Source organism: Plectropomus leopardus, chromosome 10, assembly GCF_026936395.1.
Source record: "Plectropomus leopardus strain MGB_pleo_1.0 chromosome 10, ASM2693639v1, whole genome shotgun sequence".
NCBI classification, from domain to species: domain Eukaryota; kingdom Metazoa; phylum Chordata; class Actinopteri; order Perciformes; family Serranidae; genus Plectropomus; species Plectropomus leopardus.
Window position 1 is genome coordinate 33,116,890 of NC_142185.1, and position 26,308 is coordinate 33,143,197.

The 26,308-nt window shown below is 40.3% G+C and overlaps 1 protein-coding gene across 4 annotated transcripts in view; it reads left to right on the forward strand.

The window, feature by feature from the left end:
• sema5ba (sema domain, seven thrombospondin repeats (type 1 and type 1-like), transmembrane domain (TM) and short cytoplasmic domain, (semaphorin) 5Ba) overlaps positions 1–26,308 on the forward strand; it is a 231,228-nt gene that overhangs the window by 140,288 nt on the left and 64,632 nt on the right. For all 4 annotated transcript variants that reach the window (XM_088083658.1, XM_088083656.1, XM_042495042.2 and 1 more), the window contains 4 exons: positions 9,474–9,536; positions 11,369–11,467; positions 11,586–11,799; positions 22,422–22,707. In XM_088083658.1, the coding sequence (XP_087939784.1) occupies positions 9,474–9,536; positions 11,369–11,467; positions 11,586–11,799; positions 22,422–22,707 (662 nt within the window). The remainder of the gene's footprint in view (positions 1–9,473; positions 9,537–11,368; positions 11,468–11,585; positions 11,800–22,421; positions 22,708–26,308) is intronic.

The window sequence follows — 26,308 nt, forward strand, 5'->3', positions numbered from 1 at the left end:
TTTTCTGGTTGGTGGAGGCGTACAACCGTGAAGCTCTAATTGTAGTTTGCCATTTATTTGTAAAAGAAACTTCCGTTTTCTCAACTTGATTTCTAAGCAGTTGTGTAATTCAAACTTGATAACTTGAATTTGAAATTGAATTTGTTTATGTGTTACCAATTGAAGTGATCATTTTAGGTTGGTTTACAATTCAATTTTTTTTAATGTATTCAGAGTCAAACAAAAAAAACTTGAAAGCAATTCCAGACTGTTTCTGCTCCCAAAGTAAAGAGTGAAGAGTAGTTAATGACTGACGAGGTCTCTGATAGAAATGTTGCATTTATAGTCTCGGGAGCCAATTAACAGTGTGTGGACAATTTCTTGAAATTATTTATTATTTCTTTTTGGTTTCTATTTTGAGTTTAAACCACACAGGTGTCTCATGTTGTTTTGAGCTGCAGTGATTGACTCAGATTGTTAAATAAATTAGCCACAGTCAGTTGTCACTCCGGGGATAAAATAAACTTTGCACAATTAAAATGCCGCTAAAATCATCGTCAGATCTTAAGTTTCGTAAACAATACAATCTCTGTTTGTGAAAAGGTTTGTTTTAAAACCAGAGTGGAACAATAAATAGTAACTTCAGAGTTCACCCTGATGTGACCTCGCTAACCCCAAAATCCTCAAATCCTTATCCGCAGCATAGTCTGTGTAGTCACTGGTCACCCAGATATTGTAATAATTTCACAACATTATGGAGTTTACAGAACTGTCTTATATCATCAGTCTGTTTGACAAGTGACGTGGGACAAGCACATGATGTCACTCTCACCTGTGAACACGACCAGGCATGTTCCCTCATGTGTGTATGTGGGAGCGCAGAGTGTTTCTCCTCTGCACCTCCTGGGCACCACTTTGTGCCAAAATTGGCCATATTGTCAAGTTGTGAGCGTTTGTTTATGTGTTGGGTTGTTGCTTAAAATAGCAGATTACGTAGATGAAGAAAACGAGGAAAGGGGAAACACGTCGTGGAGTGAAGGGCTGGAAATTAGAGGGAAGAATCAACAGTCTATAAGTGTAGGAAGCTTTGAAGTAAGGACGCCTTGAGGGGACGGATACTAAAGATAGATGATCTGTCTCTCAGTGAGGTGGTGGTCCAGTGGTGAGGTAACATTTAGAGAAACAGTCTGCAGTGAAGTGAAGAATGTGAGAAGGTAGATTATAAAAAGGTAACTACATTTACATGCAGAAAATATTCCCGTTTTTGCCCTTATCCCAAAAACAACAGTACTCTTGATAAGCTGTTTACACTATTGAAAATTAATATTCCACTAATATTCTCATTTACATGCAGCAGTGCATACTCTTATCAACGTGCCCCAACATGTTGTGTATCGTATTCTGAATACTAGTGGAATATTACTGTGCATGCAAATGTAGTCGCTGAAAACATAAACAAATATTTCAAGCAATGGAATCTCACATTCAGATTGAGAAACACAGAATCACCCACAAAACTGGCCATAATCACTGTTATTCAATTATTTGTTCATTTTTAGGCTCTATGTTAAAGAAATTGTTTCTAATTTTTTAAATGTCTCACATACTTTTCTAACCTACAAGTTTTGGGCCATTCCCTCTGCATTGGTAGACAAATCTATCTTGACTATAACAAGTGCCAGACGGCTCCTATTCAAACAACCATTACTCCCCTGACACACTTATTTACAATATTCATGAGTTATAATTAGTTGTCGCACATAGTGTTAGCAGTGTGTCAGTGAGGGGCGGCCTTATCAACACAGCGCCACATTTCAGGAACGACCACAATTGCAGCCTCCGCTGCTCGCAAACTCTCTTTACTTCATTAGCGTTTCCCGCTCTCCATCTCTCCTTTTTTTTGCCTTTGTTTCTCGTAAAAATAGAATTCATTTCCGAGCCCAGCCACCATCTTTCTGCAGTAAAAGTGATGAATCCTTTTTCCTGCTGCTAATTGTATTTTCTGCTATTTTATTTGCCTATAAAAAATTCATGTTTTCCCCCTCTCTCTTCCCGTTCTTGAAGAAAGATGCCGGGGGCTAGATACTCTCATTGTGTCTTAAGGAGTGGTGAAATTGGGAGAAATGGGGTGTCAGGCTCCCATTTGGAGGGGGAATTGATGGCAGGGAGAGCACATGGTTGTTGGCCTTGCTAATAGATGGAAATGAACTCTAACATGCGTCTGAGCTTACAGGCACAAATAATAAACAGTATGTGTGGCCTCGGGCTGTATTGGAGCATGAAAAATGGCTGTAACTGGCTGACTTTTTTTAATCGTCTATTTCGTGAATCAGGGACAATGATCGAAAATACAACACCTTTTCTTGTCCTTCATATCTGTGCTTCAACAAATCAACATATTTGATCTTGATATCGACTGTCCTCATCAGAAAAACAACAGTACTGGTTGTTTGTTTGCTGTGTTCACCTGACAGAGACCTCTAGAGCAGTTAGACTCAAGTTACGGACCACAGGCCAAATCTGGCCCCCAATATGGTGCCAGGTGGCCCCCATCATTTTCTAATTCACAATAAAAACAATGTGAATGTTTTCGTACTTTAAGTATACATAAGGTGCAGGAGTGCATAAAAAAAGCATTAAAACAGACCTTGCCTATAAAACAGTGCCAGTAGAGGGTCCCCTCGTTTACCCCCGACAGAGGTCAAAGCTAAGCCCCTAATGTCCTAAAATCCAAGAAACATCCTAAAATCTTTGAAATGTTCTAAAAAATGGCCTAAAATCCTAGTAATGTCCTGAAATCAGAGAAACATCCTAAATGTGAAAAACATCCTAAAATCATCCAAAAAAAAATCAAAATGTTCTAAATCCTTGGAACAGCTTTAAATCCTAGAAACTTCCTAAAATCCTAAAAAAAATCCTAAAATTCTAGAAGTGTGCTTAAATCCTAGGAAGGTGCTACAATCTAAGAAACATCCTAAAATCCTAGAAACATGTATGGAGCTGCTGTGAGTGACCTGTCATTTTGCAAAAGTGGCCTCTATAAGCATAGCAAGTTGAGTATTCCTGCTTTAGAGGCTGTGCAAACTACGACTGTCTCTCAGAAGCAAAGTCACCCGTACATAAGCTATTTTACCCATCATGCCCACTGGATGTTTCACCTTCCGGTTGCCCCTCGGCTCCATCACACGTCTGTCACATTTCAGAGATGGAGCATCTTTAAGCTGTCTGTTATTCAGACAGATTTTCAATAATGTTTCAAGGTTTTTGCTTTGTGTTTTACATGCATTTTTGAATACGCTTAAGCAGCTTGCACATGACTGATGTTACAGATATTTGGTGTCTGTACGACACTGTCTTTATCTTCTGTCAGTATTCTCTGAATATTGCATATTATATGAATCCCATCTCCTGCTTTGTGGACTTTGAAGGAGAAGTGACTTAAACAAACAAGAGAAACTAATTATAAAATCACTAGAAGTGGATGTCACTCTTCACAGATGCAAGCTGCTTCAGCAGAAAAAAACAGCTGTTCGGCTCATGCAGCCAGTATATGTTTGAACATCCTAATTAGCAGTGGATCATCTCCAGCAGTATGGGAGATGGGATGTGTTATAGCCAGGTCTCATAGAAAAGGCGGTCACTAAGAGGTTGGGTTCAACAAATTGGGTGACTTTGACATGTTTCCTAACCTTAAAGGAGCTCTACACTGTTTTCAGAGTGAGGTTGACTCACCGCTCCACGATTACAACCAAAAGGATAATCATGCTTGTTTTGAGACCACAAATATTTATCACGATTATTCACTGATTGTAGGGACAAGATATTTTTGTTGCACTACATTTAAATCCACAGAGCCCTGCTCTCACCTCAGTGTTGTTACATTCCTGCTAATGTACTAATCTTTGCACTGATGGTAGAAAGAGTGTCATCATTTTAATGGACGATATTCTTCTTGGCCGTCATGCCTTCATCACTCAGCACGATTATGTTTTTTTTTTCAGGTAGTTAACAAAGTTAGTTGTGTTGCTGTGCGGCCCACATTCTGGCTCTTCCTTTCTGTATGCCAGCTAGCTAAAAGTATGTTTGAATAGAATTTAAATCTTTGAAAAACCCCAGGCAAAAAGTGTTGAAAAGTATTGGAAAAGTTTTGAAATTGCATCCATGACAATGTGTGTGAACCCTGAAAGCAGTAACAAGTCTGAAGCTTTAGCTAATTTCACCCACAGTTTTTACATGAATTGATTTGTGCTGTTTCTATAGTCTGATGCAGAGTGATATATAGAAAGGGAACACTTGAGCATTAGTGGAACTACTTTAAATTCAACATCTCTTCACTTTTTAAATTTAGGTTAATGTCTGTGCATATTTTCTGTAACTCTAAGCCAACAGAGGTCAGAGTGTGTGAATCTGCACACTGAGCTGTTTTTCTGCATTACAAATCATTAATTATTCAGCAAATAACAACCTCAGTATCAACCTGAAATATTTAAAGTTGTTATTTCCCTCCATCGCTTACCTTTCTCTGTTGGATTGAGGCTCAAAAGAACTTTTTTTTTTTTTTTTTGGTGAAACGCTGCATCCTTCCTCCCACATTATGCAGCCTCTATTCACCTTGTTGATGGCGCCAGGCCATTCAGGGCTCGGCAGAGAGGGAAGGTATTTGAGGGAGAGGATGTTGAGGTGGAGTTGGTATTCTCACAGGCTCCGTGTGAGTGTGGCTTTGTTCCAAAGTGGTGTGAAGAAGAAGAGATGGACAGAGAGAGAGGGGGAGGGGGGGGGGCACTTTTCTTGGTGAAGGTCAGCGGGTTAAGCCGATGGGGATGCTTGGAGACGGGGCCCTGCCGAAAAGATGGTAATGCCCCAAGCCATGATTCATCGCGAAGGCATCCATCACTCTGTGTGTGTGTGTGTTTACAATGACGTCATCCCATCAGTCCCCGGGCTGTCAGGGGCTGACAGGCAGGGGCTGTGGAGGAGCAGTGTTTTCATTTCAACAGGCAGAGTGATGGACTGCCGCGGAGGGGGCGGAGCCGCTCCCTGAATGAAAGCTGCCACGCTGTTCGCTGTGTGCTCATGGGAAGTGGATTTGAGTTTGTTGTTGAGTGTCTGGCGTAGTGTTAGGCGGACGCGCGGGCAGCCCGGCTAGACAGTCGAGCTCCCGCAGAGCACATTAGCCACTTTTATTATTTATTTCTCCGTCTACTTCACGTCCAGCGCCTTGAGCTCAAGTTTCATTTTAATCACAGTTTACTTTATATAGCTTTTCCGCTGCCACCGTCTCTCTCTCCCCACTGCAGTCTGATGCAGGTTAATTGAAGGGAGCTGCTGTGGGAGACAGGGAGATGAGCTGTAACTATCAATATGGGCCAGGGCCCACTTACCGGTGCTCCGTCGGCTGCAGGAGCTAAACATAGCTTCAATAACGCTAATGAATTTGTCTCAATCTCTGACGTAAACTTGCACTTACATGTCAATGTGAAGTCTAGAGGTTTTGTCTGTTTTTTCTGCAGAGTTCACTTTAGCTGGCCTGAAGATGCCCTGATCAATATTTCCACATCAGTGAGGAATCAAATGACTGAAGTGTATTGAGTTGCTTGTTGTTACAATCTCACCGAATTATCTAATTAACTGGACTTTGCAGCTCAGCTCTGGCTTTGTTTCTGGCTTTACTGGTTTGGTTCACCCTCAGCAGGGTTTGTATGCTGGTCCAAGATTATATCAATGCACCACACAAATGGGCACGGTCAATTATTATCTATGATTATTTATCTTAAAAAAAATAATATATATATACACAGCTTAGTTTAACAGAATATACATATAATATATGTCAGACAAACAAGAATACAAACGTTCATAAGTGCACAAATAAATTGATATTCCACACAGAAGATAATAAAGAAATAATAAATAATCATAATATCAATGCATAAACCAAAAAAATATTTTAAAAAATGGACATGGACACAAACAAAAATAATACATATACATATCATAACAGAGATTTTGCCAAATAAGTTTATGTAATAATCTAAAAATGTGTTGCTTTTTTGTTATTAGAGTAAGAAAGGAAAGCGTTGAGTTAAAATTAATCAAACATGTTTGTTTGTGGATAAAGAATTTCCCCATTAGAATATAAAAAATAACAACATTATTCAAATATTTGTTACATATATCATCATAATTATATAATTTCCAGTTATGTGGATGTTGAAAACTTCTTTCTGTTGGCAGGCTGATTAAAACTTAATTCCATTCTTTTTTTCATTGTAAAATCACAATGAATATTTGGTCTAAATGAAGTTGTCATGTTTTTAATAAATGTAACACCACTTATGATTTTACTCTTGCAGATAATTTCTTTGCAGGCTATGTAAAGAATGACATCATCATGGCATGTATATTTATATTTTTTATTGAAAAGCAGTAGGAATACACGATAATATCGGCATGTCATTGGTGTTGGCAGATATCGGCTTGAAAATGAAATATCGGAATCGACCAACATGCTGATGTCCGCCGATCTCACAAAGCGACCTTATAATGATATAAAAGGTCACTGTTGTGGTACAGCTTGTTGTGCTGTTCCCAAAAAGGCCAAAAAATCTTTTTATGCATGTCATAAGCTGCATTACTTTATATTTTTGGCCACTAGGGGTCAGAAAAACTCCAAAACAACCTGACAGATGCACAGTTCGAACATATATTCATCTTATAAAGTTGTTTTTGGTTAATATGCTGGCAGTTTTTGTCCTGCTGATGACAGGAAGTCTCCTTTTAGCCCCGGTTTGGTCTCCACTATCCTGAGAAAAGTATCTGGTTCTTTAGCTGCTAAATGTTCAATTTTCTTGGCCAGTTAGTCACTAAGTTTGTCTGCCATTTCCTGCTGAGGAGGTCGTGAACACCGAGTAAGTTTGTTGATTAGTGAGGCTTTGGAACAATCAAACATGGCATTATGAATGTGGAAGATTATTTTCCTCTGCAGTGTTTTGGCAGCACAAACAGTCCTGGCAGTGTGAACAATCAAAAAACAATCACGCTCACTCATGACAGACGATGAATAAAAGCTTGATATAAAAGCAATAAACGAAATCCCAGGATAATGTGCAGATGTTTGACTAGCTCATTAGGCTGTGGATAGTAGTGTTCAGTCTGGCGTTTTCACTCATTAAGCAAGAATTTATGCAGAGGCTAATCATCCAAAATCATGAACTTCCACTCCTTCAAGCGTAGTCGATATACTCCATGATCTGCGAAATAAGAGATCTATTTATAACCTTTAAACAATAAGGAGCACTCAGCGAATTTTATCTCGACATTTTGTCCCCAGAAACATTTTTGGCAGTTCTCTTAAGTTCTCATTAAATGTGCTTATATGTTTTTTTTTCTCCATTTAAATTCCTAAAGAGCTATACTCTCTGCACCGAGGATCTGAAAGAAAAATGTGATTAACGCAAAACTACATTTTCCCAACAGAATTCCTCGCTGTGTCTCGGGGCCATACAGTTTTTAGTCTCTTCTGCTGAGCTTTAATTAAAGCAAAATGAGGATCCAAAACAGCACAAGTTATATCACCGCAGGACAAATAAAGATGAAGTTGTCCAAGACTGCGTATAGGTGTTGAAGATGAGCCACACAGTGAATCAGCCACAAATAATGTTGTCAATTATTTTATATTTGCACGTTATTATGTAGCAAATACTTTAGAAACTTTTTTCAACAAAGTTGTGATAAATTTGTGGTTAGTTAGACACAAAAAAACCCTTGGTTATGAATGGGTTAAGGAGGTTTGTCTTAAAATACCAGATTTGGGTGACACAATCACAGCAGGAAGTGACATCTCTGTAATAAAAACCCTCAGTGGAAAAACACCTTTTGGTCGCTACAAAACACCCACGTTTAACGTCTATGACAGGTCTCCTGCCAACCCACCAAAAATCTTTGAATTCAGTATTGAATTCATCACAAAAATAATGCTTTAATTGGCAATAAAATATCTTAATATTTCAAAAGTTTTAAAAATGCTGAAAAAAAGATGTGGGAGTAGGATTTTTAATTTATTTTTTTAATATTTAAAATTTTGAATGATTTTGAATGGGTTGGTACATGACAAGCTTACATTTCAAATGAGACATACAGTTGGCAACAATTTAAAAAAAAGGCTACAAAATAAAGTTACTTCTCCCCAAAAAACAAACAAATAAAACAATAATTTGAAATCGAAATACAAATTTTAAAAAATAGGTAGAACAATAACCATTTTTCAGGGTTTTGTTGTTGTCTTTACCTTGAGATTATATTTTATGTTAATGTATTGTCTGATTAACACAAAAAATGTCTTTAAATAACTGTTGTTTAAAGAAAAAAACAAAGAAGAAACGTGATTTGTATGAAACGTGCAAATGTAACGTGTTCTTGGTTTGCAGAAACATACAGTGACAACATTTACTCCTGGCGACTGGGCTGCTTAGTTGTTTCCCCTGAAGTTTTCTGTTTGTTTGAGTCCTCCGTTTGGCTCCTGGAACACTGACCCAGTTTAGCGTTGACTCTTGGTTGGCCCCAGTTGGCGGGCTCCTCTGAATGTTAGGTCACAACTGAGTCCCAGTGGCCGGTTGTCCCGGGAAGGCAATTCATAAGATGTAGATAATTATGGGCCGTGGGTTCTCTTGTGCATGACAACAATCCCTTTGGGAGAGCAGAGAAAGAAATAAGACCAAAAGCAAGAAAGATGGAGGATCAGATGGATTGATGTTATATAATGAAAGATTTTTTTTTTTTTAACTCTTAGCACTTAGGCAACCTTCCTACTTGGGCAGGGAGATCAGAGAAGAGGAGGAGATGGAGGAGGATGAGTAAAATGAGGCCAGTGACACCCAACAGGGGGTCCCCTGGCACCTTGCACACATACTGTTGGTGCCAAGAAGAGGGACATCTCTCAACCCTCTTAACAAGAGCCAGTGCGGCTCCGGTGGCCAAGCGGCATGTGCGTGTGCACATGCATTAGTGTGTTTGCAGTGCAGTCGTGCAGCGCTGCCGCCTGCATCCATAATTATGCCCAAGACACAACCATCAACAGAATATAATTGGCCGGTAGGAGTGAAAAGAGGGGGGTGGGTGGGTGGGCGGGGGAGCGGAGGCGAGTGCTGCAAACTTTCCGAGCGCGAGATAGAGAGAGAGGGGGAAGAAAGGAGAAGAAGACGGAGAGAAAGCCATTTACATGCTAATGCCGTCCTCAGCCCTTCAACTGCCTCGTTGGGTACCGTGCCCGCTACCCTCGAATAAGCTCTTGGCTGGCAAGCCGGTCGCCATGTTTACACAATAAACAAACAGCAATGAGGTTAAAGTCTTTTCATGCATCTTTTTGTGCGTGCCTACAGTATTAGCAACAGTCAGTTGTTGCGTAACTGTTTTGTCGTGTCTGGAGGACTCAGCTGACTGCTCTTCGGCCTCTTTCTCATCCCTGGGTTTTTTTTTCTCTTGTTTTTGTCTCCTAGGCGACAGAATGGGCACCGGACGAGGAAACCAGGAGGTCCTGTCAGAGCAAAGGCAAAACAGAGGTAACCCTGATCCCGCCCCCAATTACAACACTTCATGTCTGCGCTGCCTGGCTCACAGAGAGGCCATCTTGATATCTGGTGGCTGTTGTGGCGAGGTCCTTTAGGGCCTCATGGGAGGACTCGGTACAGAACAGCTATTTCAGACCCTTCAATCAAGAGTTGTTTTTCTTGCAGTGAAGAGGGAGGGCAAAGGGAAAGGAGGGAAACTGTGCACAAGAGAGACGAGGGTAAGATAGTAGCTGCTCTTACACAGAGATCACACCATGGGGCCGCGACAAAGTCACATAACACATATCACAGAACCAGTGGCGGCATCCCGTAATCAAAAGAAGCCTGAAGGTCGTGAAGTAACACAACAGCATCAGCCTCCAGTGTGTCATACCGATGTATTACATGCGTCTGCATCACATGTCAATAACAATCAGTTGCCTTCTGTGTTATATGGCAGCTGATCTCACTCTTTGCTCAGAGGGTAAAAAGCTCCCGAATCTCACCGTTTTCCCAGTTTACGGACATTTACGGTCATTGTTCTTCTCCCTTGTATTAACCACTAATTGCTGGGACTCCAAAAAAGTGGAGTATCGACCAAGGGCGGAGACTTGCATTCTGCGTTACACAGTGTTATCAGCACAATAGTTATCATATTTATACAATAATTTTGCCCTCTGTACGATATACGATCAATAATTCCGAAATTGCCATAATGTACAATAATTTGACCATCGTGACACTCACAACAAGCACTTAGATTACACGTCTCGTTTTAAGTAATTTCCTGGCTCCTACATCTGTGTTTACGCATCACTTCTCACATGATCTCCTTACAGTCAGTTGCGTTTGGTGACTGGCATATGATCATTTTGAGTCTCTGGTACGATAGTTAATCCGGCAACACTGTCATCACAGAGTGGTGTGTGCCGGCTGCACGTTCTCGTCAGCTCGTCACTTGCTGGTAAAACTTACAAGCCGTAACCTGTAAAGCTGTTAATTAACTTGATATTTGTCTTAACCCCACGATTAACCCTTTGAAACCCGCATTAACGTCAGTTTTCTTGTGCTGTGTTCAGATGCCTTTCACAGGCTGTTTAACCCTTTGAACCCTGTCATGTTGGTTTGATTGCTTTGCAGTCATCAACTTGGCAAGAAATGTCACACAAATTGCAAGAAATTAGAAGATTTGGGAAATTTTAAAAAACATTTCAAGGCTGAGAAACAGACATCGGTGGGCAGGCAGTGTAATTGCAGCTAGAGAGACACACAAAGGGACTTCCTTTTAAATATGTCTGATAACCCACACTCTGATCAGCCGTCTTGTTCATTTATATGTGAGAAACTGATTGTAGCATTTTATCTCCCTCAGCACCTATAGAGCACAGGGTGATACCAAATACACAAAACAATCTCTCCCAAACCTTCTTCACTGCAATTACTTTAGTTCTTAGCCACGACACAAAGCACCGCCAGTTACAAAAAATGATACTTACATAAAACGTTTCATTACCAATAAATCTATTTCATGCCTTTGTTCAAACAGATTTGAATCTTTTTACTGAAACACATACTTGACTTACTGTAGCGCCTACGTCGATGTCACAAATAAGCTTCCATTCAGTTGCAAACGAGCGTTCTTATTTTTTGAACAATGGCCTCGCTACAGAACGCTGCAGACACTGAATTGCTTTGCTTTTGGTTGGTTGCCAGTCTGATACCAGAGGACTCGCTCCATTGTTCTTCTCAGTAACACGTCAAAGAATATTTAGCCTGCCACCTCAGCTTTTTCCGGTTCCACTGTAACTTTTTGAACTCCTTCTTCTTCACCCTCTTCTCTGCAGATTGAATGTCAGAACTACATCAGAGTCCTGCTGGTGAACAAGACTGAGGTCATGACCTGTGGAACCAACGCTTTCCAGCCACTGTGTATCACCAGAGAGGTACCAGTGTGTGTTTGTGTGTGTAACTGTGTAGAAAATCAGTGACAGCACTGTAGCCTGCTGCTCCCCCTGTCTCTCCCTCTTTCTCTTCATCTCTTTATCTCTTCTTCCATCACAGGTGGGCAACATGAGCAGCGTGCTGGAGCGGGTGAACGGGGTGGCACGCTGCCCCTATGACCCTCGCCACAACTCCACGGCGGTGGTGACGGAGAGCGGAGAGCTGTACGCCGCCACCGTCATCGATTTCTCTGGACGTGACCCCGTCATATACCGCAGCCTGGGCGGCATGCCACCTCTCCGGACTGCGCAGTACAACTCCAAATGGCTCAATGGTAAAGTACTGCAGCAACAACCACCACACAGCAGTCCCGCCAAGATTTCACAGGCTGTTTCGTAATTGTTGCGCCCTGAAATGTCTGATTTCATGGCAGCTTTTTTTTCTAAATTTGCGATGCAAGTTGCGATATTTTTGGGCAATTTTTTTGTTTGTTTGTTTGTTTTTTAATCATAAGAGGTTTCACATTAAGGCTTTTTCAGAGCCAATGCCAGTATAAATCAAAGGACTGACCAAGCATATTCATTGGCTCACATTGAGAAGCGTTAACTTCACAATGATTTAGAACAGGGAAAGCATTGAATCCTCACACTGCAGAAGCTCAACAAAGCAGATGCTTGGCATTTAATGCTACTAATAACTAATAAGTAATTAATAACTTAAGGATGCTCAAGGGTCTAATGTATAAGCTTCAGTGGGATGTGTTGGCAGAAATGTAATATATTCATAAATATATTTTCTTTAGTGTATAATCACCTGAATATAAGGAACCTTATATTTTCGATACCTCAAAATGAGCTGTTTATATCTACATACAGACATGTTGTTCTACAGCAGTCCAGAACAGATAAATCACCGGCTCTACATAGGGCCATTCACATTTTCGTGTCAGCCACCGCAGTCCTACATGCTCACCAGGAAGTTTCAGTTGTGCAACCTCACAGCTACATGTCACTAAATCCAACACACTGGACCTTTAGGTAATTCTGCAGTATAAAAAGTGGGGGTAGGAATAGATAATTATACTTCTGTCTAATCCTTTTTGAACATGTTGTGATTTCTTTATTACATTGTAAATCCTATTGGTTGTTCATCTTTCTTCTTTAGTTCATTAGCTAACATCATTCAGTATTAGTTGTAGCTCAATGTGAAGTAAATGAACGTCATGGATTTTTGTTTTTCTGTTTTTCAGATAAAGCTTACAGTTTACACATTTTTAAACCTGCTGACTGATTGAATTGGAGTTTTGTGAGTCATTTTTATATGATATGAAAAAAGTATGGTAGGTCAGTAACACATTATGAGCCTCAGCACTCCAGGTTTAGCTGTCATGTCGTTTTGATTAACAATGGTTTTCTGGCATCTTTGCTGAGTTTGTCTCAGTATGATATTCTCTCAGTTTGCTTTGCTTCTCCACTTTGATTTAACGGGTTTAATAACTTATTTCTCATTTTGTTTGCTGTTCTGCTTACTGTGGCGCTTTGGTGACGTCACCCATGGCCCATTCACAGGACTGATAGAAACCCAATGTTGATACATTTCCATCGATTTACTCAAGTTCACCGTAGAGCTTTTAAAACACTGAGTTTTTTTAGATTTTGCTGGTTGAAGTTGCAGCTTTGTTTAGTGTTTCACAGGGTATGTTATTTATCAGGCATGTGAATCCAGTCCAACAGGATTAGTAATCTGATTCGGGTCTAACTCATGTTGGATTTCCAAATAATCCATACAAGGTTGAAACTGTGTCAAACAAAAATTCCTGCTGTTACTTTAAACATTTTCCCAGACCTGCCTGCAGCGGCAGATGGGCCAAGTGTGCACTTTTGCTTCCAACACAATCGGCTCTTTTGTTACAGCCAAGATGGATCAATCCGACAGAGGTGTTTTCAAAGGATTACAAAGACTGTTTGGATTTGAAGTTGTGTGTGGAACACACGGCGCAGGTTAGGAATTGGTTGGATTTATAGAATGGCGAGGAACATGAAATGCTGTCAGTCCTGCTGGTGTCGGTGTCAATAATCTCCCTGCTGCTGACGCTGTGCCTTTTTTCCTCTGAACACGCCGCAGCAGAAATCCATTCACACACATCCTGACTCCAGCAGAAATGTAGATGGACCTTCCACTGGAAGAAGCTGTCATGTGCCGCCTTTGATATGCAGAAACGGTTAGATTACTGGACTCATGGCGGTTTATAGAAAAGGCAAGAGGGAGTTATTTTAGGTATCCATTGTTCTGAAAGTAAAGGTCAAATTCATTTTCTGCATCACAGGCAGTGTGAGGTGGCACTGATGGACATAAAAGTCTGCTGGTTGAATTATCAGTACAGAAGAGGAGGAACTTTGTAAGAGAATATCTGCTTTTTTCATTAAAAAAGTCAGAGGTGTAAGCCTGTGGACACACAGTCTTAGGGAGAGAAGTCAACTGTTTCTCCAGTTGCATTTTAAATAATAAGGTCCAATCACAGAGCCTCATATTCTGTTGTGTGTGATGCTAACAGTTGTATAGCTATTAGCTGGCTGTGGCGGCGTTTTGCTGTTTAAGGAGAGTGAAACTTTGTGCTCGCTGCTTCTGAATGCCTCATGTTTTTGCAATCTATTTGCTTTGTGCTTTTGCAGGATTTCTTAACGTTTGGAGTTGAAAAAAACCTTTTTCCCATTGTCCACTCAGATAAATCGAGAGCCGTCCCTTCAGTGTTGGTGTTGACAGCAAGCAGTAATGTACGTGGTCTGTGTGAAGCTAATGTTCAACGTCAATGCAAGCTGCCGGGCATTTCTAAACAAATTGTTAAGGCCTGATGATGGACAGCAGATTCTCAAACTGTCCCAGACTTGTCACTTAAATAAGCCTTAAACTGAGCATCATCCAAGCAAAGGTCCTGGATGAGCTTTACCCTTAGGGGCCGATCACACCGAGACGCATCGTACCACCCGCGACCGCTCCAAAAATGCCTTTGAAGCACATCTGGAAAAACAGCTGGGAGTGCCTGTGGAGCGGGGCTGCGTGCTTGTGGCCAAAAGCGACATTGACAAGTGGTGCGACTCACCATGAACTGAAAAGTTGAAAATATTTTAACTTTTCTGCACACCCCCAAAAACCGCCCAAAAACATGTCGCTCAGCAGCAAGAGCCTGATTATCAGCTACACAAATTAATGAACTTGGAACTCTCTAAAAAATTGCAGTTATGAGGTCATAAATACCATAAGAGTGAGAGTCATATGGACTCTTGTAGTGAATACAATAAACATGACCCCCGTAGTGCAGCAACGCATAACTGCATGTTGTGTGTCGAGGAGCAACTGATCACAGCCAGATGATATCCTCCCTTTCTCTTGTAAATATCAGCTAATGATATATATGGAGAAGTTGATCATTTTAGTGCAGGGCTACTCAGAGTTTTATACATTTTAGGCCAAATAGACAATGCTTTTCGCTGAAAATCTCTTAAATTTTCAGAAAGGAGCTGGTGTTGGGCAGAAAACTGCTACAACAAAAACAGACAAGCCCATTTGTGGGAGCTGATCGGCCTGAGACTGAATGTCATGTCGTAAGCTTGTTCATGTAGCATTATGTTTGCTTCCCAGTAAACTTTAATGTCAAAATTTTGCTGCTGTAGAACAAAACCCATGTGCAGCGTGTCCTACGTTAAGCACTTATAGTGTGCTTTTTTATGGCACGCTGGGATAAAGTTCTCCCCATCACCCTGCCGCTGCTTTTCTGCCAAAGAAAAAAGCAATGTGAACAGAAGCGCTTAGTGTATAAAATGTCAAAAATGCACTTAGCAAAGCTGCAGAGTCCAAGGTGACAACTTTAATTGACTGTTTTGTCTGACCAGGAGTCTCAAACATATTCAATTTACACGAACATGAAACCGTGAGCTGCAAATCCTCACAGAACCAGCAACATTTTCTGCTTGATAAAAGACCCAATCGATTAATTCATCATCAGGTGTTGATGATTAATTTTCAGTCGTATGACTAACGCTTTAATCATTAGCACTCATTGTAGCAAACAAAGATTCACATATGTCAGACCAGCTGTATTATGATGAAAGGCAGGTTGTGAAATGTTTTAGAGTTGGCTGGAATAAAGGAGAGGTAGGAACAGGAAGATCGAAACCAATCGAAGGTGTACGGTGAGAGAGTGTGTTTGTGTGTGTGTGTGTGTGTGTGTGTGTGTGTGTGTGTGTGTGTGTGTGTGTGTGTTTGTGGTGTGTGTGTGTGTCTGTCTGTCTGTCTGTCTGTGTGTGTGTGTGTGTGTGTGTTGAGAGAGGAGTTGCGGGGCGGGGGAGAAGATGAGGATGAGAGAGAAGCAGAGTAGATAGACTGAGGAGTCAGTGAGCGATGTAATTATTCCTCACGGCAGGGAGAGGGTGAAATTACAGCACAGCACGCTTCTGTCTGTGTGTGCACGAGCGTGTGTGCTTGTGCATATATGTATTTAGACTGTACACTTCCATGTGTGTCCAACGTATGTGTGTTTGAAAGTGACACAAAGTGACAGAGCATGTGGGAGGAAAAAAAGAACAGGATGAGCAGCAAAGCAGTTAGTGTCCTCATCAGCATAATCACAGCTGGCTGCACACACACATGTTGCACTTCAGCGTCACACATTCATGCCATCACAGACCGCTCCGCTTCGCGGCCTCCTTGAGGGTTATGGAGTTGAGTTCCCGGTGGATTTCGGGTGTGAATGAAAATCTCATTTCCAGCTTTAAGCCTCTGCAGTCCAGGAGAACTGAAGGCAGGGAGGGGTCCTGGATCTAATCAATCTGTTGCCTTATTGGATTGGTAGCCTGCCAGGCGCCAACCAACTGTTTCCCATCATGCATCTGAATGACACAAGGGGCTATAGAGTTGTTTTTCAAGTAATCTAAACAGTGTCTCTGTGCTTCTCTTAATCCTCTGAACACTTTGTGGGTAACAACATTTTTAATTATATTCCTCTCAGCTCTTATAAAAAGTGTGTTTTGACATATAGTGTAAAATAAAACTGAAGACAGAAGTTTACTGTGACACATACGAGCATGTGACTTTTCGACCTCAGGTTTTTATACATCTAATTTGCATTATTTCATTTTTAGTTTTTTCCTCCAGCCTGTAAATGCTGGAGAGCATGGTTCTTAATAATAATAATAATAATAGATTTTATTTATAATGCACTTTACATTGGAAACAGAGTGCTACATGATAATTTATTAGGTTAAAAAATGGATAAAAAACAACCAAAATAACATAAAAGCATATTTAAAGTCATAAACTTGGGGCGCCCAGTGGCTCAGTTGGTAGAGCAGGCGCCCCATGTACAAAGGCCGTGTCCTCGCTGCAGTGGTTGGAGGTTCAAGTCCGGCCTCAGCCTTTTGCTGCATGACATACAAACAATTTCCAGTACAAAAACAATTTCCAGTGTGAATCCCATATTTTTTCCACAGGCTGTAAATATATTTTCACACCTAGTGAATTGAATTGATGGTTTGTCCTTTCCAAACGTGAGTTGGTTTTTGTAAAAGCAGTGGAAAGGTGAAGCAAGATATGTTCTGTTCTGTTTCTGTTTGAATTGAAATGAAGTGTGTTTTGCGGTGACAAAATTACTGTTTATTTTAGTGTCCAGTGGGTTTGTTGATAGCGATTTTGGGGCTGCTTCTGGTTAAACAAAAAATTTCTTACTCTTAAACCTCTGCAAAAATAATTTCTGTAATGTTTTCAGACACTTCTTATAACAATCTTAACCTGTCAGTAGCAAAAACAGACACTTTAAAGTGAAGGCACATTCACAGTGCAAACATGCAGAGTGGTTACATTGCGACCTGGCGCTGCCAGGTGCGCTTTCTCTCAATTCTGCACTGACTTCAAAGAATGCTGTTCCCATTGATCACTTAAATCAGAAACATGGGAAAATAGGTAGAGAGATACCCTTTAACACTGCATTTTCAAATGTATTTGACATGTAGAAAGCTGCACAACACCTCTTCAGCATGGTAACAAATGCTTCATTTTCCTCCTGGACCGAAAGGTTGTGACATTTTGTGGGCGTTCCCATAAATAGCAACCGTATCTATATATCTAGTTCAGTTAGAGCTTTGACGTTGTGGACCTCAGCTATTTCATTCATGCTTCAAAATCTGTGCCTTATTCATCACCTGCTTGGTCCCCATGAAACAGAAGCATCCTATCAGGTGTTTGGTGTGGCCATATATAGTCTCACACTTCTGAGTATCACTGTGCTGATGTCTTCATGCCAGCGCCATTTGCTGCTGCAGTTTCCTCCACCACAGTAATATCCTCCTCATATGCTAAGCTCTTGGTATTGTTGACTACTGTGATCACATTACATTTATGTGTAACAGTCATGTAACATATAACTGCGATATTACACTTGAGGTAAGGCTGTGTGATATGGCTTTAAAATGATATCCTGATATTTAAAGGCTATATCGCGATACATTATATATATCTTGATATTTTTAAATGTCCTTTAAACTAATGTTAACTATTAAATTGCTAAATTATTTCATGAATTACAGTTACAATAAAGTTAAATAAAGTAGTTACTGTGATATAATACAGTTGAATACACCACTGTTATAATAACATTTAATAAAATATGGTTATAAGGAAGTTAAATGAAGAACATTTATGATGGAATTTTAAAAAGTATTATTATGATTAAATAAATCATGGTGCTTTTATTTTGAAGGACCTGGCTCATCTATGTTTTTGTTGTATAACCTTACCACGACAGACAGGATTACAATGGGCTTAGTTTAAAGTGTGAGGCGCCTTGTGTGTTGGTACCAGAAGCAGAGAGCTACTGGCCAGGCTGCCATAGTTGACGGTGTGGGAGTGAGACTGGGTGATAACACACAGCACATCCCCCCATCCTTAATGAATCATTTTTGCATTCTAGCAGAATCCATTTGTATGAATACTAAACCACCTCGCTCTTTATACTGTATCTGAGTTTGATCTAAAACGTCATGTGACGTTAGTGATGGCAGCCTCACTCCTCCAGCACCTCACCGGCCTGCCAGATTGAACAATCTGTTTACCGCTCACTGGGGTGCTGGAAAAACTCGTCACATTTGCACCCACGCAGCTTCGGTAATATCATGCAGAATCTGTCAGCTCCACCTGCCCCTCGCCTGACACGCATACAGTATGCATAAACACAGGTATGTAAATACAGAAAGACTCCGCACATAGCAGCTCAGCAGGCAGGCTACACACACACATTATTCCTCACATTACATAGCTGAAACATGCTCAACACAATTAGCTCTTTCACATGGCCTTTAGCTGCAGGGAAAGTAGCACTAACCCATTATGATGGTGGTCTCATTTACAGTAATTATCGGGGACCCGACAGAGGTGACACTTGTTCATCTACATGCTTGTTAGCACCAATTAACTTAGTGACTGGGGGCTGTACGTTGCAGTTTGGCTCTTTTTGTCACATATGAACATTAAATCATATCTTTGGGTGTCATGCATTGTAACAATAATGATGGTAATTATTCTGCTGGGTTTGTTCTGTTTTCCTCGACATTTTTGCTCATTAAGCCAATGATTATCAATGCAACGATGAGATGAGGACTTCTACTTCAGTAAATTTACACTGGAAAAGTTGATTAGATCACCTGTTAAATTAGCCTCCGCTCCATCCCACCTTTAACACACTTACTCTAAATTTATACTCACGAGACTTAGGTTTGGGTATCAAGTTTTTTTCGATACTAGTGCCAAAACCACACTTTTAACACCGTACTGGTGCCTTAACGGTGCTTGAACCAATACTTTTTTAGAAATAAGGCACAAAACGACGGTTAACAACATGAAATAATCTTTTCCTGTTTTTGAGGCAAATTTGAGAAATCGATACTCCTTATTTCCACTCCTTAGTGGAAATCGACTATATTACCTCTTAACAATTTAAAATACACTCATATATATATAAATATGAATTAACTCAAAACACTATTAACAAATTCACATAACGTATTAACATAATTCAATAAAACTTAACCCGACAACAATAATTTAACCTTAAATAACAGTTACACCAAAATCTACGTCAAGATTCGGTCCGGTAGGTACTGATTGAATAGAGAGGGTTTCGGGACCCAATCCTTATTATAACATGAGGACTTCTGCACTGACTGTCCCTTTAATATATGACTTGATCACAGTTTCAAAAGTTTTGAACACCATGTAGTTGGTCCAAACCACGGGGTGTTTATAATTTGGATGTAAAATGTAATTTGGGGACGGCTGCAGCTGTGTGGACAGCGGTTTGTCTCTGCCTGCTTTGTTTTAAAATCTTATTCTCTTGCAAAAACCCTCAGCAGCCTCAAGGCACATTTCATCATGGCTGTTAACCTGTCATCTCCGCTCTGTGTGTGTGTGTGTGTGTGTGTGTGTGTGTGTGTGTGTGTGCGCGCGTGTGTGTGTGTGTGTGTGTGTGTGTGTGTGTGTGTGCGTGTGTGTGTGTGTGTGTTTATAATATCAGCATCTCCCTTTTTTAGAAATTTTGATGGGTGTGCATGCTTCTGCACATATTAAGGTGTATTCCTCCGTTTGTGTTTGTGCTTTTCAGATGAGGTGAGTGTGTGACATCTCTTACGATAAATGGGTCCCAGAGGGACAATGGAAACACGGGAGTATTCTCTGTTTCATCCTTTCAGCACACGAGCTGTATGAGCACCATTGATGCTTCATTTTTCTTTTTTCTCTTTTTTTTTTCTTTTTAGAATGATCAGTTTTAAACTACAACTTCAAGTGTCACAGAAAAGTGGTCATTGCTTTTCAATAAGTGGTAATTTTCAGTCATTAATTTTGAATAAATGAATCCATAATCAAGCTTTATCTAGTGACAGTTATTGACCTCTAAAATGAAGTGAGTATTTGAAATCTCATTCTGGCTTCAAATTTAACATTATAGGTCAGCTTAATATTCACAGATTCAGCGTCTTTTTCAAAGACTGTGCTGTCTTGTGAAAATGTACGAAATACTTCAGTGGGTTTTTAAAATTTTCTTTGTACCATAAAAGAGCCTGTGAATTCGCATTTCAAGTAATTAAAATAAGATATAAACTCTGACATCTTTGTTTTTTTACATGCAAGAAATGCTATGATTTTATATATTTAGATATGTAACAGCCAGTTCACTCAGATTACCCAAATTGGACTCAGTGTTTCCCACACATTCATTTATTTGAGACGGGCCGCTACAGTTAAAACATCTGCCACCACAAGTGGATTTTCTAGCACTATTTAAATATATAGGCTATACCGTCAGTCTTTCATGGCTGCACACTCTCATAGTGCCATGTGTACTGTTGTCACAGACGGAGCAGCAGAACACCAGGCGCAGTGAAAGTGATAGTTAACCATTTATTGTGCGGGGTCTAAAAGTTCGCATTCACTTACTCTGCACTCTGCTTCTCCTCTGATCAGCTCTGTCCGGAACAATTGATCAATAATTCACACCGCTGTGCAAACTGCTCATGATGAGTTTAACCTGTGCTGAATTCACAGACCTATAAGACCCATATTTGATTTGGTGACTATGTGAACCACTAAACATATCTTATTCCAAGTCTCTGTGGGAATTGATTCCAGTAACTGTAGCTCATTTGCCCATTTTGATTTAATATAATAAGAGGCAGTTAATAATGCACCATACATACAAAAAGATAGTTATGCTCTTTGAATTATTTATTTGTAGATTAATCAACAGCCTTTCAACTGCCTCAGGAGCTTGGATCTTAATAAGGTTATATTTTTTATGTAGAAAATGTCTAATTCTTAAACATCCGTAAAACCTCCATAGACAGCTGTCTGTGGGAGATTAGAATCCTTTTTCATTTGTTCAAAAGATGCCGTAATTTGCCTTAAGTGATCGAAAAGGTGACGCAGATAAAGTTCAAAAAGCCTGTTTCCACGTGGGAGGGGTAGAGTCCCTCCTGGACGGGATGGGAGTAAGGGCTGAAAGTTGGCAAAGCAAATAATATGTGAATTAAGTCAATTTGTTCAAGTTGCAGTCTCTCTGAGCAAGTACTAATTTAAGTTCAACCACAGACTGATCCATATAGTGAGGAGCTTCTATATGGCAGCCAGAAACTGCATTTGGATGTTTGGAAGCGCTAAACCTGAGTTTTTCTATGTCAATTTTAAAAGCTGTGAGCACCACAAACAAATTTCCACTCACTTCAGTTGTGTTAAGTGTCTGCATAAATGTCAGATACTGAACAGTTATCGTGATATGTCTGCATATAAACCAAAACTACCCGCATAATTAAATACTGGAAATGGTAAAAAGTAAAATGGGATTAGAAGGATTTGGGTGAACTGATCCTTTGAGCCATTAAAAAGACTAAAAATAATTTAGACTTTAAATCTGCTTCGCAAGACTACTGTGCTCATTGTTGCCTGCATGTTTACAGCAGTGAATTAGTATTCAGTGATGAGTCATTTGTTTACAAAGGATGACAGTAACATCCCGCTCAAACTGTTTTTCAGTCTGCTTTACGTGATAACCCACCCAGCAGGGAGGTCCATTAATCATCCGCGGTGTCACTGAGGGCAATAAAAGCAGCGCGGCCATCCAGTTAAACAGACATAGCTCCATGGATTTACCATCAAAACATCAGACGGATTTATTAGTAACCATTTTTTATCTTCTCCTGCACCCACTCATCTCATTTATGCGTTTGACATTGAGGCTCTTTTCCAGAACATCTTAAACAGGAGTGTAGCAGTAGAATTACAAAGTTGTTTTTATTGTAATCAATAATAAGGAGTACAGGGGTCAGAGCAATAAAATCTCGAAGATAAATGTTGCAAATATTTCTATTTCCCTGAAGTCACTGTGTAATGATCTTCTCCCTCCTTTCCTCCTGGCAGAGCCCCACTTCATCTCGGCCTACGACATCGGCCTCTTCACCTTCTTCTTCCTGAGGGAGAACGCGGTGGAGCACGACTGCGGGAAGACGGTCTATTCACGCGTGGCGCGAGTCTGCAAGAACGATATCGGAGGGCGTTTTCTCCTGGAGGACACCTGGACCACGTTCATGAAGGCGAGGCTCAACTGCTCCCGCTCAGGGGAAATCCCCTTCTACTACAACGAGCTGCAGAGCACCTTCTACCTGCCGGAGCAGGACCTCATCTACGGCATCTTCACCACCAATGTGTAAGTCCACGCAAATGCATCACAGCACGCCACCCGTTTATACAAGCAGAGGACGGATTTTTACAGGTTAAGTTTCTGTTAAAGTGAAATGGAAGTACATGTGAATATCTTTATAGGGTAGATTCATAGATACTGCATTCAGTAATGGACCTGATGTCACAGCATGATGTCCCCTGTTAGTTTGTCAGCTCCACTGAGTTTCGCGTTTTTGCAGTCACCATCTTGTAGGGTTCCCATGGGTCTTTAAAAAGTCCTAAGAGGCACTGAATTTATTAATCTATAATAAGGCATTAATTGGTATTAAAATGTCTTAAATCAATCTTTAAAAATTCTGAAAAATACAAATACAGCTTTGCAGAACGACTACAGATGAAAAACAGCCTGCTGGCTAATCCTGGCATTTTTATAACTTGTGTTTTTATTCATTTGCACTGTCCCTTCTTAGATAAACTAATCCTAAACTATAATTCTTTTGGCAAAATCCTCCATAATCTTAAGAAATTGATGGCGGTTCATGTTTTCCTCCAATTTTTGCTTTTTTAAGATTGGTTTTAAATTTCAATGCAAGAGGCATGACAAAAGTCTTTTAGAAATGTCAAATCCCACTTGCCTAAAGGTGTGGGAACCATGTCTTATTATTATTATTTTTTCGTAGAACCAGAAGTGGCCATACTGGAAGAGAGGGCGGAGCTTACCCTTATGTTAGCTGCTAGCTTGGTCAGCCCAATTGCTATTACAGCTTTGATTAACTGTGATAATACCAATGCTAATTTGGCTGAAAAATGTACTGTCCGCAAAAACAACCAAATGCGGAACAAGACTTCTCTTAGGTGACAGAACATTACAATTAGGGCTTACTTTAAATGATAAATAATGAACTATAAACAATAAACAGCAGCTATGGTTACAGCTATAGAGTACAGTCATGCATGAGTGAATGTAGCTGAGAGACCGTCGCCTGCTGAGGCTATATTGGTGCTGAACGGGGGCCGTGCCTGTGCCCACCCAGAAAGTTTGACTGGAGCCAGCTTCGAGAGGCTATTAGAGGAACTGCAGTTTTTGGACCGTACATTGACTTCATTTTTTAGCCCCGGGGGTTGCTGCTTGGCTGACATGCAGCCTTGTGTGTGTTGTGTTCATGTTCTGAAGCATTGTTGTTGGATGTTTAGTTGTACCATTAGGGCTCCTCTTGCCCTCAATGCTCCACCTGTTGAATGCTGCTCTGCACTCTGATTTGGGGATGTAGGTCTGCATGACTGATTCAGCCACCTGCATTTTGTTTACACATTTTTGCCTTCCACTTTTTTCATACTATCTCTGGAATATAATTAGCCACACAGCTGAACTGTAAGCTGCAATTCTGTCGTGGAAAAAAAAAGGAAGAAAAGTTGATATCAGCAAAGAAAACTTTGGAGCATCGACAGTTGGTAGTTGGTGTAAAAGAGGTTTGAAGAAGGTGTCTTTGTTTTAGAACATACACTAGTCCTCAGTATGGGAACGCAGATGCACACACTTGTTAAAATTCTTGGGTTCCAGCAAGTATTTTTCCTGGAAACGGGGGAGTAGATATTGAATCAGATTCTCAGTAGTACAGGGAGTCACAGTTCCCGGTATTCAAGCTATTGCAGATCCCCTCACAGTTTATTATATCTGTATATGCACACTGAAGTGATTAGTCAACAGCCTGTTCATTACTCACAAGTATCAGTAATTGAAAAAGCTCCTTTGTTACCACTCCTTAAGGAGCAGTCATCAACTAAACATTACAAGTTATTATTTCCTGTACATTCCCCACATATGCAATAGCATACTTTTTTAAATCTCTTGCACCACCACCTCCCCCCACCACAACCACACAGAAGTGGTATACGTCATCTGAAAGCTGGGAACCTGAAGGTTGATTTTAGATGCAGCTCAGCGCTGTATCAAGTTTTTATAGTTGTATATATGTTTTTTTAAAAAAGTACGTTTTTTAAGTTTTATTTTAAAACTTTGGAAGTCAAGAGTGTATAAGGGCTTTAAAAATTAAGACAGGAGTATATGATGGCCATTCCCAGGCCCAACTACATGTCAGAAGATTTTGGGTAGATATCACTTGTTTTACAGATTTGGTGCTAAATTTAGACATTTTACTTGTCACTTGAGAATTGATTGAAATATTGAAAATCCCTCCAAAGGACCGCATTAAGATACAAACTTTGAGGAAGACCACAAAGATCCATGCTGTGATGTGGTATCAAAAACTTTAAACTGTAAGAATTTCATTTTTATTTGTATTTGCACTTGGCTGGTGACCTCCTTTGTTTTGGAAGCTACTGCAAAGCCCCCTTATTGTTAATATACGAGTTTGTAGTTGCAAAGTTTCTTGAGGCCGTGGTTATCCCAGAGGTCACTTAGGTCATTTTATAGTCAGGTCAATTTCAGGAAATAGTATCACTACAATGAAATTGCTACTATAGGGGCTGACATCATCACACTGAATAAAATTGGGCTCACTGAATCCACAAGACTTTCAGCAGTCAGACCCAATTTATGCTATTCAAAGCCTGTTTAAACCCCAGTATGCAGAAATTCTCAAATGCAAAAGGTGAAAATTACACAATTGTACTGTGTGAGGAATACTGTGTGGGTTTTTTTTATTTTTGCCCGCAATTTCCTGAGAGGGCATAAAGTGGGCATGTCTGTAAATGGCTACGCATAGAACCCATTTTCATTCAGATAACTGTAGAGGTCAACAGCCAAATTAAAGACAACTTTGGAGTGTTATTTAACCCCCCTAGGTCTTCTAATTTAATTTGATACCAGGATCTTCTCTCTAGCTTTAAAACTCAGCTTGCTGCAGTCTCTGAAAGAGAGTAATGTTCGCTGAGGATGCTGGCATAGAAGATGTTAAACGGCTTAGAGCAGATAATTAATCACAATAAGCATGAGAAGTAACCTGATACACTGTCGATGTCCTGCAGTTGTGCGATATTTCTAATTCAATAATATATAGCAGAGGGAATACGTCAAGCTACAAATATAAAAGAAAAACATTTCTGGCATTTATCATCTAAATTAGCTCAGTGTGTCTGATGGAAACAGAAGGTAGAAATACTGTGAGAATAGCTCATCTTGAGTCTACCTTTTAGCCTCTATTATTATCTATATTCAAGCTTTCGTTTGTACATCACACAGGAGAAACAAGCCTTTAACGTCTGTTCAGACATTGTTATCCTTAGCCGTGCATTATTCCTCAACATTGCCCTCACTGTCGAGTAGAAGGGACGAGCAGCTCCATGAAAACAAGCTGCAGCTGTGCTAAAGAGCCCTCTCAACACCAACAAGAGTATTAATAGGGTACCAGTGACACACACATACCAAAACACTTCAGCTTCTTTTCATTTAGCCCTCAGATTTCATCACTTCATAAAGTTTGGTGCTCCGACATTTCCCCACCTATACAGAGAGACAATTTTCCAGTGTTTAGAGGCTCCCCGCTGCTGCTAATGATCAGTGCGGATGCATGCAGCCTGCAGCCAAGCAGGATATACAGACCTACTCCCACTCCCTCTGGTGTTTGATTGCTCCAGGTGGGGGAGTCACACACTTCATTACAGAG